The sequence below is a fragment of the Serpula lacrymans genome (assembly GCF_000218685.1).
Source record: "Serpula lacrymans var. lacrymans S7.9 unplaced genomic scaffold SERLAscaffold_1, whole genome shotgun sequence".
Lineage (NCBI taxonomy): Eukaryota > Fungi > Basidiomycota > Agaricomycetes > Boletales > Serpulaceae > Serpula > Serpula lacrymans.
The window spans coordinates 778,945-793,040 of record NW_006763290.1 but is presented as its reverse complement, the minus strand read 5'-3'; the positions used below and the strand labels follow the sequence as shown (position 1 = coordinate 793,040).

Sequence of the window (14,096 nt, the reverse complement as noted above, 5' to 3'; positions counted from 1 at the left end):
CCTAAATGGACTCTGTAATGGAACACGTATGATTTTGATAGAGATGAAGAGAAGAGTATTGAAGTGCCATATCTTGGGAGGAAAACATGCAGGAAAGATAGCTTTTATTCCATGCCTCACATTGGAACCTTCATCTGAAGAATTGCCCATCAAGCTATCACATTGTCAATTCCCTTTCCGTGTTGCCTTTGCCATGACCATCAACAAGTCTTAAGGTCAATCAGTGACACAGGTTGGGCTGGATTTACGTGTTCCAGTGTTTTCACATGGGCAACTTTATGTTGCATTGTCTTGCTGCACTTCAGGAGAGAGAATAAAAGTGCTATTTCCACATGGTTCAAATGACAATCATGGAGCAGTCAAGGACAGGAGGTAGTTAACGTGCAGTGCACAAGAATGGACGACAGCCCCGTGGATGAAAACCCCATAAACAACTCTAGTGATTTGTCAAGTAAACATTCGGGTGGATACCAAGACTTGGAAAGACTTGGAATAGATGGCTTGGACAGATGCGCAGGTTAATCTGCCTGTTGACGAGGGTAGTATTATGATTGATAGAGTGCATATTGGAGAGCTAGAGGTGATGCAATGCAGGAGATGATTGAGGCTTTTAAGCCAACAATTTAGTGTGGTTCTCCTTATCCTTATAGAGGTAATCATCACTACAGTTACGGGTTATGCTGAACTGGAGTCTGAGGAACATCAGCCACTGATGCCTATCCTTATGGGTTAGGGATGGGTGATGGAATTATTAGATGGCCATCCAGACTGTATTTGCAGCGAGCTTGGAATTGATCGAGAGGTATTCAGGAAACTCATCCGCCTTCTCAAGAACAATGGATATGTTGACCCAAAGCACATTTTGATTGAAGAACAACTTGCAATATTCCTGTACGCATCTGCCACTGGATTAACGATCAGACACTTGGGCAAACAATTTCAGTGCTCTAACAACACCATCATACAGTATTTTTTTAAATAACTTTTATTCTCATTTGTCTTGCTGATCTTTTTTTATATTGCAGATACTTCAGACGGATACTTCATGCATTCACTTCGGCCAATATATACACCGCATACATACACCTGCCTGATGAGAATGAGCCAACTCCCCCATATATTGCCAACAACCCCAAGTTTTGACATTTTTCTGGTGCTGTTGGCGCCATTGACAGGACACATATTGCATGTGCTCCCAGCCCTGCTGAACGGTCTGCATCCCAAAATTGAAAAGATGGTGTGTCTCAGAATGTTCTCGTTTGCTGCAACTTCAACCTCAAATTTACTTACATCATGAGTGGCTGGGAGGGATCTGCTGCGGATGCAAGGTTCTTCCACAATGCTTGCATGCATGATCTTGCGGTGCCAGCGGGGAAATATTACCTTGCTGATGCAGTGTTTCCCTCCTGTGCCCAACTCCTTGTCCCCTACTGTGGAGTTTGCTATCACTTATCTGAATTCACTTGTGCAAACCAATAGTAAGCATTTTATTTGTTTACTTACAATTTATGGTTCTCAATAAACCTAGCAGGTCTACAAGGCGCAGCAATTATAACAATTATTCAGCTCAATGTAATGTAATGTAATTGTAATTACTTCTACAGAACAATTTGGCATTGGATCTACAAAAATTGTAATAAAAATGATGAATGAATAAGTGTGTGTAGCCAAATGGTATGGTATCACTGCCCTACAGCATTCCTCAGTTCTGCCATCTTCAAATATTGGCACCCAAATTAGTGCAGAATTCTCTGGCAACACCCCAAAGAGTAGCTGGCTGTCAGCAGGGGTTTTCTTGGATATATGTGGATGAAGCAGAGCTATTGATGGGCAGAGAGACCAGAGGATATGGGAGATATAATACAGTGGTGGTGCTAGGACGAGGAACTTTGACGCATTTGGATAAGAGCTGACAAATTATTGCTTGTCAGCAGGATACGGGGATCAATATAACATTTGGTGTAGTGCCATGTCCCATGATGGTGCAACCAGATTACTTCCAATTGCTCTTGTTTTGGTTTGTGTTCGGTTTTTGGTAGAAAAGTCAGTGCATGAATTGTGTAACCTTTTATTAACACAGCAGCACAACCTGTGGGAGCACTCATGATAATCCGATGAGCAGCATTGTTTCTCTTGAATAATTCGACAATCACATTGATAACATGGCTTTTTCCAGAACCACCTATACCCGTGATATGCAGCAAGAGCTGATTATCAGCATTACAGAGAAAATGGTTGCCAACTATCCAAAATGCTTGTTTGTGCTTGTTGTTACCGGCGATGCCTGTGTTGCAGATCACATCTGATAGATAGTCAATAGGAGAGGACGTGGATGGGAGGGCGTGATGTGAGGGACCTGCAATCTTAGTGACATGCGTGAGGGGCTCAGCAAAATCCTCCAAATGTCCAGTTGGTGGCAAGTCGTCACTATTTGAAGGTCTGTTTGATGTAGGTCTTTTTTTTGACTTGATCTCTTTCATCATCAATGCTTGCATACCTATTAACCTTTTGTCACAATCAGCCATGAGAGTTGAGTGGTGAAGATTGGGGTTTACAGGTGCATTGGGAATGACATCAAAAATTCCACAGCAATTCATGTTAAGAAGAATACGTTCACAATTGGTGAGATCACTGCTTTCCGTTTGAGCTACATCTTCCTCGAAAGCATTGTCATCATGATCATCTAACCCCATTGTTTGCAGGGAGGGGTCATTTAGAACAGAGAATCTGAGACCCTCAATGTCATCTGAATGCTGCATACCATCCATTGCGGTGAATAGTTCAGGTTGATGCGGGTTTGTTCAACGGACGTGGGAGTGTAGGTCTCTTACGTCCTTGCATTCATTTTCAATGAGCATTTTATGTTGAGGTGAGAAATCATAATGTTGAAATGCTTCTGTCCAACTCTCGTTTGTAGATCTCAAGTTGGAGGGATGTCTCCAGGGCTTGAACAAAATGAGCATCGCCCAACTCCAATTATCAAACTCCTCACCATCACGATCAGGTCTTGGAAGAGGGCGCCCCAGAAGGACAGGCATGAGATGATGTTCTCTCATCCGTGGGTGTTCATGCAGGAATTGCCCTCTGGGTGCTGCAGATCTACCAGGTCGTAGTCGCAAACATCCATCCTCGTGACGAACCTTGTCTGTATGATACATTAGTCTTGCAGACTTATGGGAGCTAAGGATCTTTTGGCAGCATTCGATGTAGTCCCATAAAGGAAGACTTTGGAAAACCTCTTCTTCACTACAATAGCAATAATCTTGTAAGTCGCTATTGATCGAGATATAGTTGTTTTTGACACTCACACTAATCTCCTCTGTAAGTGCAGTTTGGTCATCAGCACAGGGAAGTAGGTGCCCAGCGTTGTCATGAAAAGGGACATCACTATCATCTTCTACAGAGGATGAAGACTGAAGGTCTCCAGCGAAGTGGGAAGACATGTATTGGTCAAATTCAGACCATCTAATAACACAATAACAGTCCCCTCCTCCAATGAGGTAGGACATGACTTGTTGATGTGACATCTCTTGACGAGCCATTATAGCATTTACACTTTTAGTGAACAAACTTTGACTCCTCACCAACTCAGGAGTGTCGTCACTTTGGGGAAATTTCTTCTTGTTCTGCTTAATCGCGTAACGCAATGCATCCAGGCCAACGTGCACGGGGAGCGTGCTCTTAGTGATATAATCACTTATATAGTAAAGTAAGGCTTTTGCCGCTTCACCCGAACCAACATATTTGATGTCCATATTACACTTAAGTAGGAAGATGACAATGTCATTAAAGTTGTTAATCTTTGGGTGCAATCTCCACAATAATATTCCTTGGGTCTCACTATCAAGTTCAGTGAGAGAATGAGTAGACCCGTTTATTTGCATCCTACGATGTGAGTCATTGCAAGGCTCTCCCGGTCGCAAGTGTTTCCAGAACATGTCCGTATGCTTGTGCCAATTACATGTGAGCGCTAAATCAGTAACAAAGTCTTGAAAGTGTTGTGCAAAATGAACATTGTCTTCACTCAATATCGGCCAATCTGCAAGTCTAGGATCTAGTTGGTCGGGTGCACGTGGAGGCCTCTGAAGTGGATGGTCAGGGCTGTCGATTACAACTTCCATCATACCAGGCAGCTCACATTGAATGATAGACTCCAACCAAGTGGAAATCTGGGTCTTGTAGTCCTTGTCTGCCAATATGCGATCACACAAGCTTTGAGGGTTAGAATTGCCGCATATCCATATCAGCAGGTGATAATACAAAGTACCTCTCCCCTGAGCCTCAACCATCCCATAGTATGTGTCACAAACACCAAACAAGCCAGGTTGCTTGCTACCATACTTCAAAATGGTGTTTATAAAACTGGTAATGATATGATCAAAACAGAGAGTGGCTGAACCAGGGTTCTTTGCAACAAATACAGACCTTTGCAGTATACTCAAAGTTTTCCGCTCCTCGGGCAACACGTCACCAAAGAGGCTGACCAAAAAGTGATTGATATCTGAAGAATCAATAGTCAAAAATAAAGCCAGAGTACCTAACAGCTTCATCAACACACAGATCTCATTGCACCAACACTGCTTGTAGCCACTACTACCCTTCACATCCTTGGCTAAGAATTTTAAACGATTAAGAAGCTTGACAGCAGCTTTCTGTTGATGGTTGGAAGGTTTTGCGTAAGGGTTGGACTTCCAGATACGAATGAGATTGGTAAGTGCGGGTGCTTGTTCACTAATTTGCCTACCTATTAATATGCGTTCGGAAGCTTGAACACAAAAGGTGACATGTTTCATGACTTCACGTCGCTGCATTATGTTCCAACAAACATACACAAAGTTGGGGTCACTTTGAAAGGGAGAGTCATCTTGCAATAGCAAGTTGCAAAACTGGCGCTCAAAAGATATAGCTTGGTCAGGACGTCAATCGGGATGATAAAAACAGCCTATTCCCCAGGGGTCTAAGTGGGGAAAAAGGTATGTCAACAGGGCAGGACCGTGGTCAGCAAGTAGGTGGGAACCAGAACACATCTCAACAAATTGTTTACCGTCTAGACAGTGGGCAAGAGCAGTAGCTTTCATCAGCCGATAGCTAGCAGGTGAGTGATCTCCATTTGTGTAACCCACAGCTTCAAGAACAAAATCAGAATTGTCTTCTTCAGTGTTATGTTCAACAAGGTTCTCCTCACGATCAGTATAGTCAGCGCAACATGAAGCGGTCTCACCAACCCTTTCACTTGGAAGGAAATTAAGTTGGACGGCAGTGGGAACACTGTGAGATGAAGGTCCATACTGGCAGCAGAAAATGCATTACGTACTGTAACAGGTACACATTGATGGCCATGATATTGAAAGTTTGCTAAAGCATCTATTGGCTGCTTATTGTTATGAAGCAGGCTGTGCCAACAACTCCCACAAATGTTGATGTCACCAAGTAACCAAGGGGTGTGGTGCCCATTGACGTGTAAAATTGCCTCGTTGTATAACGCAAGTCATAGTTGTCAGGTAACACATGACGGGGAAGGGAAAAGTTTGTCAAGAGGGAAAGGTCAATGTCAGAGCCATACACAACATGAATATGAGTGGGCGCAAACCTGTGAGCACTAACGGCGCAAGTCTTCCTTGTAAGCGCATCAACAGTGTATTGTGTTTGCCACGCACGAATAATGTCATGTTTCTGTTGTTGTGTAGCGATCCAAGGAAAGTTAGCAGTATCAGTGATATTGTGTGTGTGTTGATGTGCATATGTTAATCTTTGCAGTTCCAATTCTCTGTCCAATGCACTGAGGTGCTCTCGCAAGGCTTCATGCATTGAGATGGCGGGCGGAGCATTTTGGAGACGAGTATGAGGGTGAATCATGGCTTGAAAGGTAAATATGAGCCATAAGGAACAGATCTGAGAACAAGCATGATCACATAGTAAAGCGAGGAGCACAGATTTGGTAGCACAACAAATAGAAGTAATGTTATGGGTTGCCGCAATGGATCACAATTGTGAACAAGTCAGATAAGTATAATTGTCTAGTAAGTGAGTCAGAGAAAGGACCTGTACAAGCAGCATACATCCAACAGGATAGCAAGATAGTGTAGGGAGTTCCTCTCCATCAAACACACTGGTTGAGATGTGCACTTGTGATTTCCCCCTCAACATCACCTTCAGTTTCAGACACCACCAGTGAGTGAATCATAAAGATCACAACCAGATCACAACCTAGAAAGACACGACCGTTGAACAATTGGGTGAAGGATAGTGAGATGGAGTGTAGTAGTTGACTACTTGAAGAGCAATTATCAATAACAATAAGAGAAGGGTGCAAAAATGAAAAAAGGACATTTTGTAAACAAGGACAAACTGGAAGACGGTCCTATACAATTTGCGACAAGGAATGGTATCTACTCAACCTGGTCACTGAGGGACCAGGAATAACCACTGACGGCAAGCACACTGGTCTCAAGTCAATGATATAATCCCATAGCTACAGTCCACTTTGTAATTTTGATGGGTAGGTAACCTCCTCATCCTTCATTCTCATCTTGTCTCACTCAAATAGTCTCCAAGATTGTAACACCGCAGTGTACCTATAGAAATGGCATGAAAAAAGATGAGTCTACTCATTTCCATCAATATTCACACTGCCTATCACAGAGTGGATCACGAGCTCAACTGCATTAAAGGCAGAGGAGGGTGTCACCTGAGAGAGAAAGTACTTGCAGAAGCCACTAAGACGTACATTTTTCCCTCTTTTGTGTTGTTGAATCTCCAAAATTTGGGACTTTTACTTTATTTATCTTCATGCTGATATGATGTTACCAAACAGTTTCATTTTAGTAGCAGACTACTGCAAGAATGTCAAGTACCTTGGTACAAACATACATTATCCTTTGTCCATGTTCACCCACATAGTACTGATATGTGGCTCCCACTTTCACAAATCCATTATTCACCATGCCTCTTTGCAATTCTTGCACTACCATGGCACCATATGAATTCTCAGTTCACTCTTGGTGTGCCAATCAAAGTTGTCCCCTTTGCCTACAACAAAGTGCTCCAAAACATGCACCACATCCTTGGCTCTCCACGCGCCACACTTTGGATGGCGGTAGCAAAAGCGGGCCCTGTTGTCAGCAATAACAGAAACTTTATCATTGATGTGCCGTTTGACAACGGATAGATGAAGGAACCACTTGGGGTACATCTTTGTACTATCTAGATAACCTATTTTGTGTTGGGGTGCTCATGGTGTTATTTTGACGGATGAGAAGATAATGGCGAGTCCATCTCTGCTTCATAATCACACTTACCGCTACCAACATGGTATATCCTTCTTATATTGCATCCACTAGCACAAACATCCCCTATCTCACCTGATCCATCACCATCACTTCTCCTTGCAACAATTCACAAAATTTTGACTTTGATATCTACATTCACATCCATTCATATACCCTCAATTTGTGTGATTGATATGTCTTTGATGGATAAGGAAATACCATATCACTGGCTCTGACATCAAGTATCTTGTCATCGACAAGATTTCCATGGTATCTGCATGCCTGCTCAGTGACATTTCCCATAGGATGAGTACTGCCAATTGGCACCTGTGCGAGATCATGCTTTATTCAGTAATTAATTAATCACTAAATTGATGCCTAACACCACACAAACCACTTATGGCCAATCAGCACTCCATGGCGCTTTTCTATGGCGTCATTTTACACACATTGTAGAGTTAAAGAAAAATTGGTGTGCCCATGAAGATCCTGACTTCGTCAATCTCCTACATCATATACAATCTGGACGAGCTTAGAATGGTAAACTGGAGAAAGACAAATTTCAAAGGGGAACCGGTGAAAACTACGCTTGCTCTGATTATGCCGTCCTACACAACCAAATGATCCACGTACTACTTGCGCATGATCCAGGAGCTCTTCAAAAATTCAGAAATGCACCAGTCATAGTTGCGGAGAAAGTCATCAGGGACGCACTCAACCTTCAAAAAGTCATCTGTTTTGCAGCGTCAACTGATCAAGACTTTCATGTCTATTGCTCCACCCACACCTACAAGAAGAAAAAGTTACCGGACTATATCCAACAGCGTATCTGGAACATAAGGTCAAGTGTGACCCAAGATAACTTGGGTTTCTTGCCTCTAATTCGTTCCATGCCCGTTATGATTATGGAAAATGTCGCCATAAAAGAAAACATTGTGAATGGCTCACAAGGCATTCTGGAGAGCATCAAGTTTACTGTAAATGAGAAGGGTAATCAATACGCGGAATGTGCTTATGTCAGAATTCCTGGTTGTCTGTTACAAGCACCTGGCTTACCTCTCGGTGTTGTACCCATTTTGCCTGTTCCTACCTCCTTTACCTACAAAGATGAAGATGGTTGCAACTGGAAGATCAACAGGAGACAACTCCCTCTCCTACCTGCATTTGCTTTCACCGATTACAAGATCCAAGGACAATCAGTAGATAATGTTATTATAGACCTCACAGGTTGCTGCAGCCTCCAAAGTGCATATGTCATGTTGTCCCATGCTAGAACACTAAACGGCATAGCAATTCTTTGTTGGTTTCCTTCAACAAAAGTCTACTACCACTTAGGTGAATAATTCCGCTCTGAATTTTCTCGATTGAAACAACTTGATACAGCAACAATGGCACAGTACATCAACCTCAATCTTTCCTCCAACGATCTGCCCCAGTGTTAACCAATACCACCATTCCATATTGCCACCCTCTTCCTCCTTAATGGTACGGCGTTCTTGACCCCCTTGCACTAACAAACAGATGCAATGTCTCGTAACTGCTGTCACAACTATAGCCTCCCAAGCACCACACAACTGCCAACCCTTTCTGATAACACCTCGGTGCTGCTTTCCCTCCTTGACATATCACTTTTCCCTCGTCATCTTTGAACAGCATATAGAAACATCCTTTGCCGAACGTGGACCTCACGGTATGTGGACAATTGTGAGCAATACGACAGATGTATTTAGTTGACTCCCAACTACCTGGACTAAAGCTGATCTCAAACCCTCGTTTGAGCTATTTATTGTAGCACGGAAAGAGGTCAACGGGAGGCATGAGATAGCCACAAGAACTGTAAGATCCTGGATTGATCAAGGAGTGCCCGTTGTTGGTGAGACTTGGATATGCAGAAAAGAAACCATCTCCCAAAATGAAGTTCATAATGGCCATCAAATGGAAGTGAAAGATAGACGTGATGCTATGATTGGTGCCAGACACAACGACATTGACGGTGCAACTTCTGTTGCACATAGTAATCACTCCTGTCATTCCAGCCTGAGGTTTGTACCTTGACTTGTCCCTTCATCAGGAAAAATCCTTTTGCTATATAGTGCTATATAGCCACCACCTATATATATAAATGCATTCATAGAAACTATAGTACTATCAGTGCAATCATAGCTCTTATAGCTCTTATAGCATAGTAGTAGGCAAAATTTTAACCAAGGGGAGAAGTATCTATAATTCTCTTAAATTCTGGATTAATCTAATAAACTTGTTCAATAATAGAAAGAGGCTAAAAGTGTTTGGAGTCAAGTATATTATTATAGGCAAGGTACTATAAGTGCTCTTATAGCCTATAGCAGCCTACATAGCTCCTATAGCTGTGAAGGTCATAGTTATAATATAGTTCAAGGTGCTTAAAAGGGCTAATAAATCATACAGTATTAATTAATTATGTAGCCTGTATTGCTGAAATAGTAGTTTGTATCCCTGATACATTTTATAAGCTTTCATGGTGTAGTGGATAAATGTGATGTGTGGCTATAGGTTGCTTAGTCACCCAAAAGCTGACTAGCAGGTTGAGAGTTCAAATCCTGTCTGTGTTAATTTTTTTTATCAGCCACACAACAATTTTCAACATCTATAAGAGCATTTATAGAGCTATATGAGGACCTATAGATGGCAGAGGTTCTATAACAGGTTTGACCACTATAACAGCTTTATGAGTACTTATAGTGTTATAGAGCTCTAAATAGCTACCCCCATTTTTCCTGATGTTGTATGGCTGTAAATGATAACATAGCCTTCGATGTAGTAAAGTTATCGCAAAACCTTCTGAACGTGCTGTGAACCAACCTACCAGTCCACGTCACCAGCATGTTGTGCCATTGACAGAGAAAAGTACAATAGCGCAGTAGAACCAGATATAACACTATACATTGTATGCAGCAGGCAAAGGACGTGGACAGAATTTTGAAAATAAGGGTGCAAAGTGCAGATGAACCATTGGTACAGGTAACACTGCAAACAACTATAATTGGTGTGTGCAGTCTATCCATACATTGACAGATCAACAACACTCATCTCATCAAATACTTGTTCTACGAGTTCAACTGACATGTCTGCGACAAGAAAGCCGGGTACACCATTTGAAGACATTGCAAGGACTTGACACAGTAAGTGTCTCTTTTTATGCCAAGTGCCCTCTCTAAATCATCCTTACCCTCATTCTACGTGCACTGGAAACATTGTCACCCCAAAAATTGCATTTTCTCTATTTAAAAATGATCATGAACATTGATCAGCCCTCTTTTCATCCCAAATAAAGGGTTTTTTTGGGCTTTCTTAAATGTCTGAGCTTGCCGACTGTCTGTTCTCATCCGCCCATTTCCATGTCTTTCATCCAAGGTTCGGGTTTCTTAATTGCATCTTGCTGCACGTCACTGAGCATGCATCTACAGATACTACAGTAATTTTAGTGCATAACAAATGGCCACCGCAGTTTATGAAGCCTCTGCTTGAAGGGAATGAAGAGCATTAAGCGTGGGAGGTTGTCCCATCCACATTTGAAGATCTTTGCAAGTGGGCACATGTCGCCCAAAACCCCTCAGAAGTCAACAAAACCCAAAACCACCTTCTACTGTACAAGACTCCTTGCAGTGACGGGATCGAATCCCTATATCCAGTCACAATCCATGTTCAAGGTCTGTTGGGTAAATTCAACTTAAAGGTTTTTGGGTCTTGGACATGGTAAAGTCTTTCAACTTAACAATTTAATCCATTGTCTCCCCCTAGCGACTGGAAAACAATCCCTTCTGCCATTCAATATGTAAACCTGAAAGGACACAATCATTGGGAGCCATGGGTTCCTGCTTTGCACGCCATCAAGAACTTGCGTCAAATCATCTATGCTGCATTGGGTGATTACTAGCATGTTGAAGCAGATCCTTCCATAAACCACAACATATTCATGTAACACCGGGTTTTTACCAAGGTATGTGCTACATAGTTACATAAGTCAACTCAACTGAATATGCAAAGATCAGGAAAGATAATCAAAATAAAAAAAGTGTCCTCTTACCCTCCGACAATCCCTTTTGCTGGATGAAAGCGGTTGATTGTGCTTGGAGGGTTACAGATAAAGTCCAGATTGCATGGTGTGATGAGAGCGGTGCTATTGTGTCCTATTCATCAGCCGTCTTATCCATTGGGGACTTTGTCGACATGGGCTTTACGTTCGATATCAGCACAACCCGCAATGCATCTGGCCTTCACAAAATATGCGCACATCTCAACATTGAACATGTTTTGCAACTAGCAAAAGCTGCAGAGTTTGCAAAGGTGCGTGATATCAGAACTTGGGCATATCAATCTCTGACAGCTCGCACCTAGCCAGTTAGAAGCACCATATACTAAAACAACCTCAAACCCTAAAATTGAATACATGAGGCTCTCTTTGGCAACCCCTAAAGGACTCTGACTCCACCATATATTTTGGTAGATAGAACATTAATAAATTGTTTTTATTCGGCCTGTGAACTGTAGATATTTTGGCCCAACGAGTATTTAAATCACGCCTACCCCACAGGATTTTGAATAACTGATTGTTCCCCATTTCCTTCGGCGGCCCTTCCAACAAACAAGTCCATTATGATTGGAGATATTTTGGAAGTCCAGAAAATTATGAAATGTACGCTCCCCAAAATTTTTGGCCACCTCGTTTCTTTCGCTACGTAAAGGCCTCCACAAGCCCCACAACTTTCAATAGTTGGCATGTCCTCAAAATTATGAAATGAACACTCCTTAAAAAAATTTGTCCCGCATTTTTTTTCCTGCATAAACACATGTTCTACGAACACCAGCCCCTAAAAATTGGAACCCTTGTTGTAATTTCCTTCCCTCACAACGTCCTCTTGCACTGAATATATTGAAAAGGCCTCAACTTTACTTCATGGTGTGTCATTCACTTCCTTGTTCACACTACATTTTTTCCATTTATCGTCAACCACATTTTGTACTCTGTTGCTCATGGTTTCAAAGAGAAAGGCTGTCCATGCAGACATACATCTGTTACCACAGATTAAGCTTGCTAAGAAACAAAGGTAAGACTCCTTTTGCATCCCTTATTTCCAACTGACATTTGTACACACTCAGATTCAACGGTGACTCTGGCAACTCTTTGCAGCCGGGGATTACAGATGCCTCAAGGTATATACATTCACACCACACCTCCAATACAGTGCTTAACATGTAAGCCTTTACAGTAACTTTAACTCTAACATTGGCGAGGGCCAACTACGGTACTCCTCCTACACCCCACTGTACACAATTTCACTAACTTCTCTGTGTCCTACTAATCATTGTTGTATAGATGAGAATGAAAATACAACAGTTCACAAGTCAATCCCTGTGGTGTCCGAAAATGTGCCAGAACAAGCCCCTGCACTACAAAGCTCTGCCACTTTGGGAGACGGAACAATCACAGAAACTGTTGCCAAGACAAACGACCACACTGACACAGAGCTGGTGGCTATAGACAAGGCTCAACTTGCTATGTATGACACTCTGACGGTTGCGTACATTAACCACAAACTATTATGGGACTCACAACTAACTGCACTGCAGGTGTTTATGCACTTTTGCAAACTATTCTGATGCGAAAAACTTAATCTATGTGGTTGAAAATATTCCGCCCACGGCCACATGGGGCATTCCAAGCCTATTCACGACAAGTTCACACTTCTTTGCAATCCCTCGAGCAACATGCCCTGCACAGTGTGGCTGCCAGGTGTTGTCTCTTGAGTGTGGATGTTTGATCCCAAAGGCAAAACATGTGCCCATGTTAGTATATCCGTGGTTCCATTTGGTGTCAACACAGCAAGTGCCGCACGTAATGTAATTGACAACTTGTCCTTTCCAAATGGCGGTAAATATTGTTGTTGTATGTGAAACCGCATCACCTAACAAGACACATGATCTACAGATCCCAATGAAGAATGCTGGGGCGACATTAGAGCATCCCGTTGGCAATCAGCCTACAAAGCTCAAGAGAAAACTGTATGTGTCAACTGCATTTACAATATCCTATTCCTAACCCTTGTTCCAGCCAAAACCTTTCACAGATGTGTATGACGCCAGGAAGGTATTCAAACCCAAATCCAAAATGGATTACTACGGTGCCACAAACTTGCAAATGGGTAACACTGTACTTATGGAAGCGTACATTAAATGTTATTGCCTAAAAAGTGACATAGACAAGTTGACCCCCGTTAACAAATGCCCTTGGAGGGAGAGAAAAGTGTACTTTGAGCTGAAGTGTGTATCACTCATTCATACAACCTTACAGGATGACGAGGTGGAGGCTAAGAAAGACAAGCAACATATCCATATCTGAATGTAATACTACATATTACTACTCATGCTTATACAAAATTGCACCGTTGAGCAATGCTGAGCCGGAAATTTTTGGTGAATGACATCAGTAGACAAGTGACCCCTAACTTCAAATGATATTGCCAGCAATACATGCCATATAAAGTGACCTACTTCTTACAAACCCCTCTTTCCCCATATTTGTTGATGGCTTCCATTGAAGAAGTACTGCAGATTTCAAAATGTGTGCGTCGCACGTTGCCTGTGAGTCCACATTCTTCACCAATCACGTGCACCACTAATCATTAATCACTACTGGCAGGCCCTACCGTTTTCCAAGCTTTATACTTTGGAAAAAACTGCTTACGTCCCACTCTTGTGGACGTCAGCACCACTGAACTATTCCACTCCAATGTTTCCCCATCCGCAGTGATATACGAGCCATACCTGGTGCTGAACGCAAACTACGTT

The 14,096-nt window shown here is 42.3% G+C and overlaps 3 protein-coding genes across 3 annotated transcripts; 1 reads left to right on the top strand and 2 right to left on the bottom strand.

Annotated features, from left to right (window-relative positions):
- Positions 1-2,350: 2,350 nt before the first annotated feature.
- On the bottom strand, positions 2,351-5,340 carry SERLADRAFT_412311 (uncharacterized protein; the record flags this gene model as incomplete). The annotated part of the gene is made up of 8 exons (XM_007312084.1): positions 2,351-2,620; positions 2,702-3,145; positions 3,309-4,189; positions 4,268-4,362; positions 4,426-4,501; positions 4,559-4,744; positions 5,045-5,268; positions 5,315-5,340. 7 exons carry the CDS (start codon positions 5,338-5,340, stop codon positions 3,053-3,055), a joined length of 1,581 nt encoding a protein of 526 aa, XP_007312146.1.
- A 350-nt stretch (positions 5,341-5,690) lies between these two features.
- SERLADRAFT_454604 (uncharacterized protein) lies at positions 5,691-6,286 on the bottom strand (the record flags this gene model as incomplete). The annotated part of the gene is made up of 1 exon (XM_007312083.1): positions 5,691-6,286. One exon carries the CDS (start codon positions 6,145-6,147, stop codon positions 5,983-5,985), a length of 165 nt encoding a protein of 54 aa, XP_007312145.1.
- A 5,191-nt stretch (positions 6,287-11,477) lies between these two features.
- On the top strand, positions 11,478-13,647 carry SERLADRAFT_431757 (uncharacterized protein; the record flags this gene model as incomplete). Its single annotated transcript, XM_007312082.1, has 8 exons — positions 11,478-11,594; positions 12,294-12,355; positions 12,408-12,461; positions 12,518-12,829; positions 12,879-13,028; positions 13,100-13,179; positions 13,237-13,310; positions 13,360-13,647. 8 exons carry the CDS (start codon positions 11,478-11,480, stop codon positions 13,645-13,647), a joined length of 1,137 nt encoding a protein of 378 aa, XP_007312144.1.
- Between the last annotated feature and the right edge of the window lie 449 nt (positions 13,648-14,096).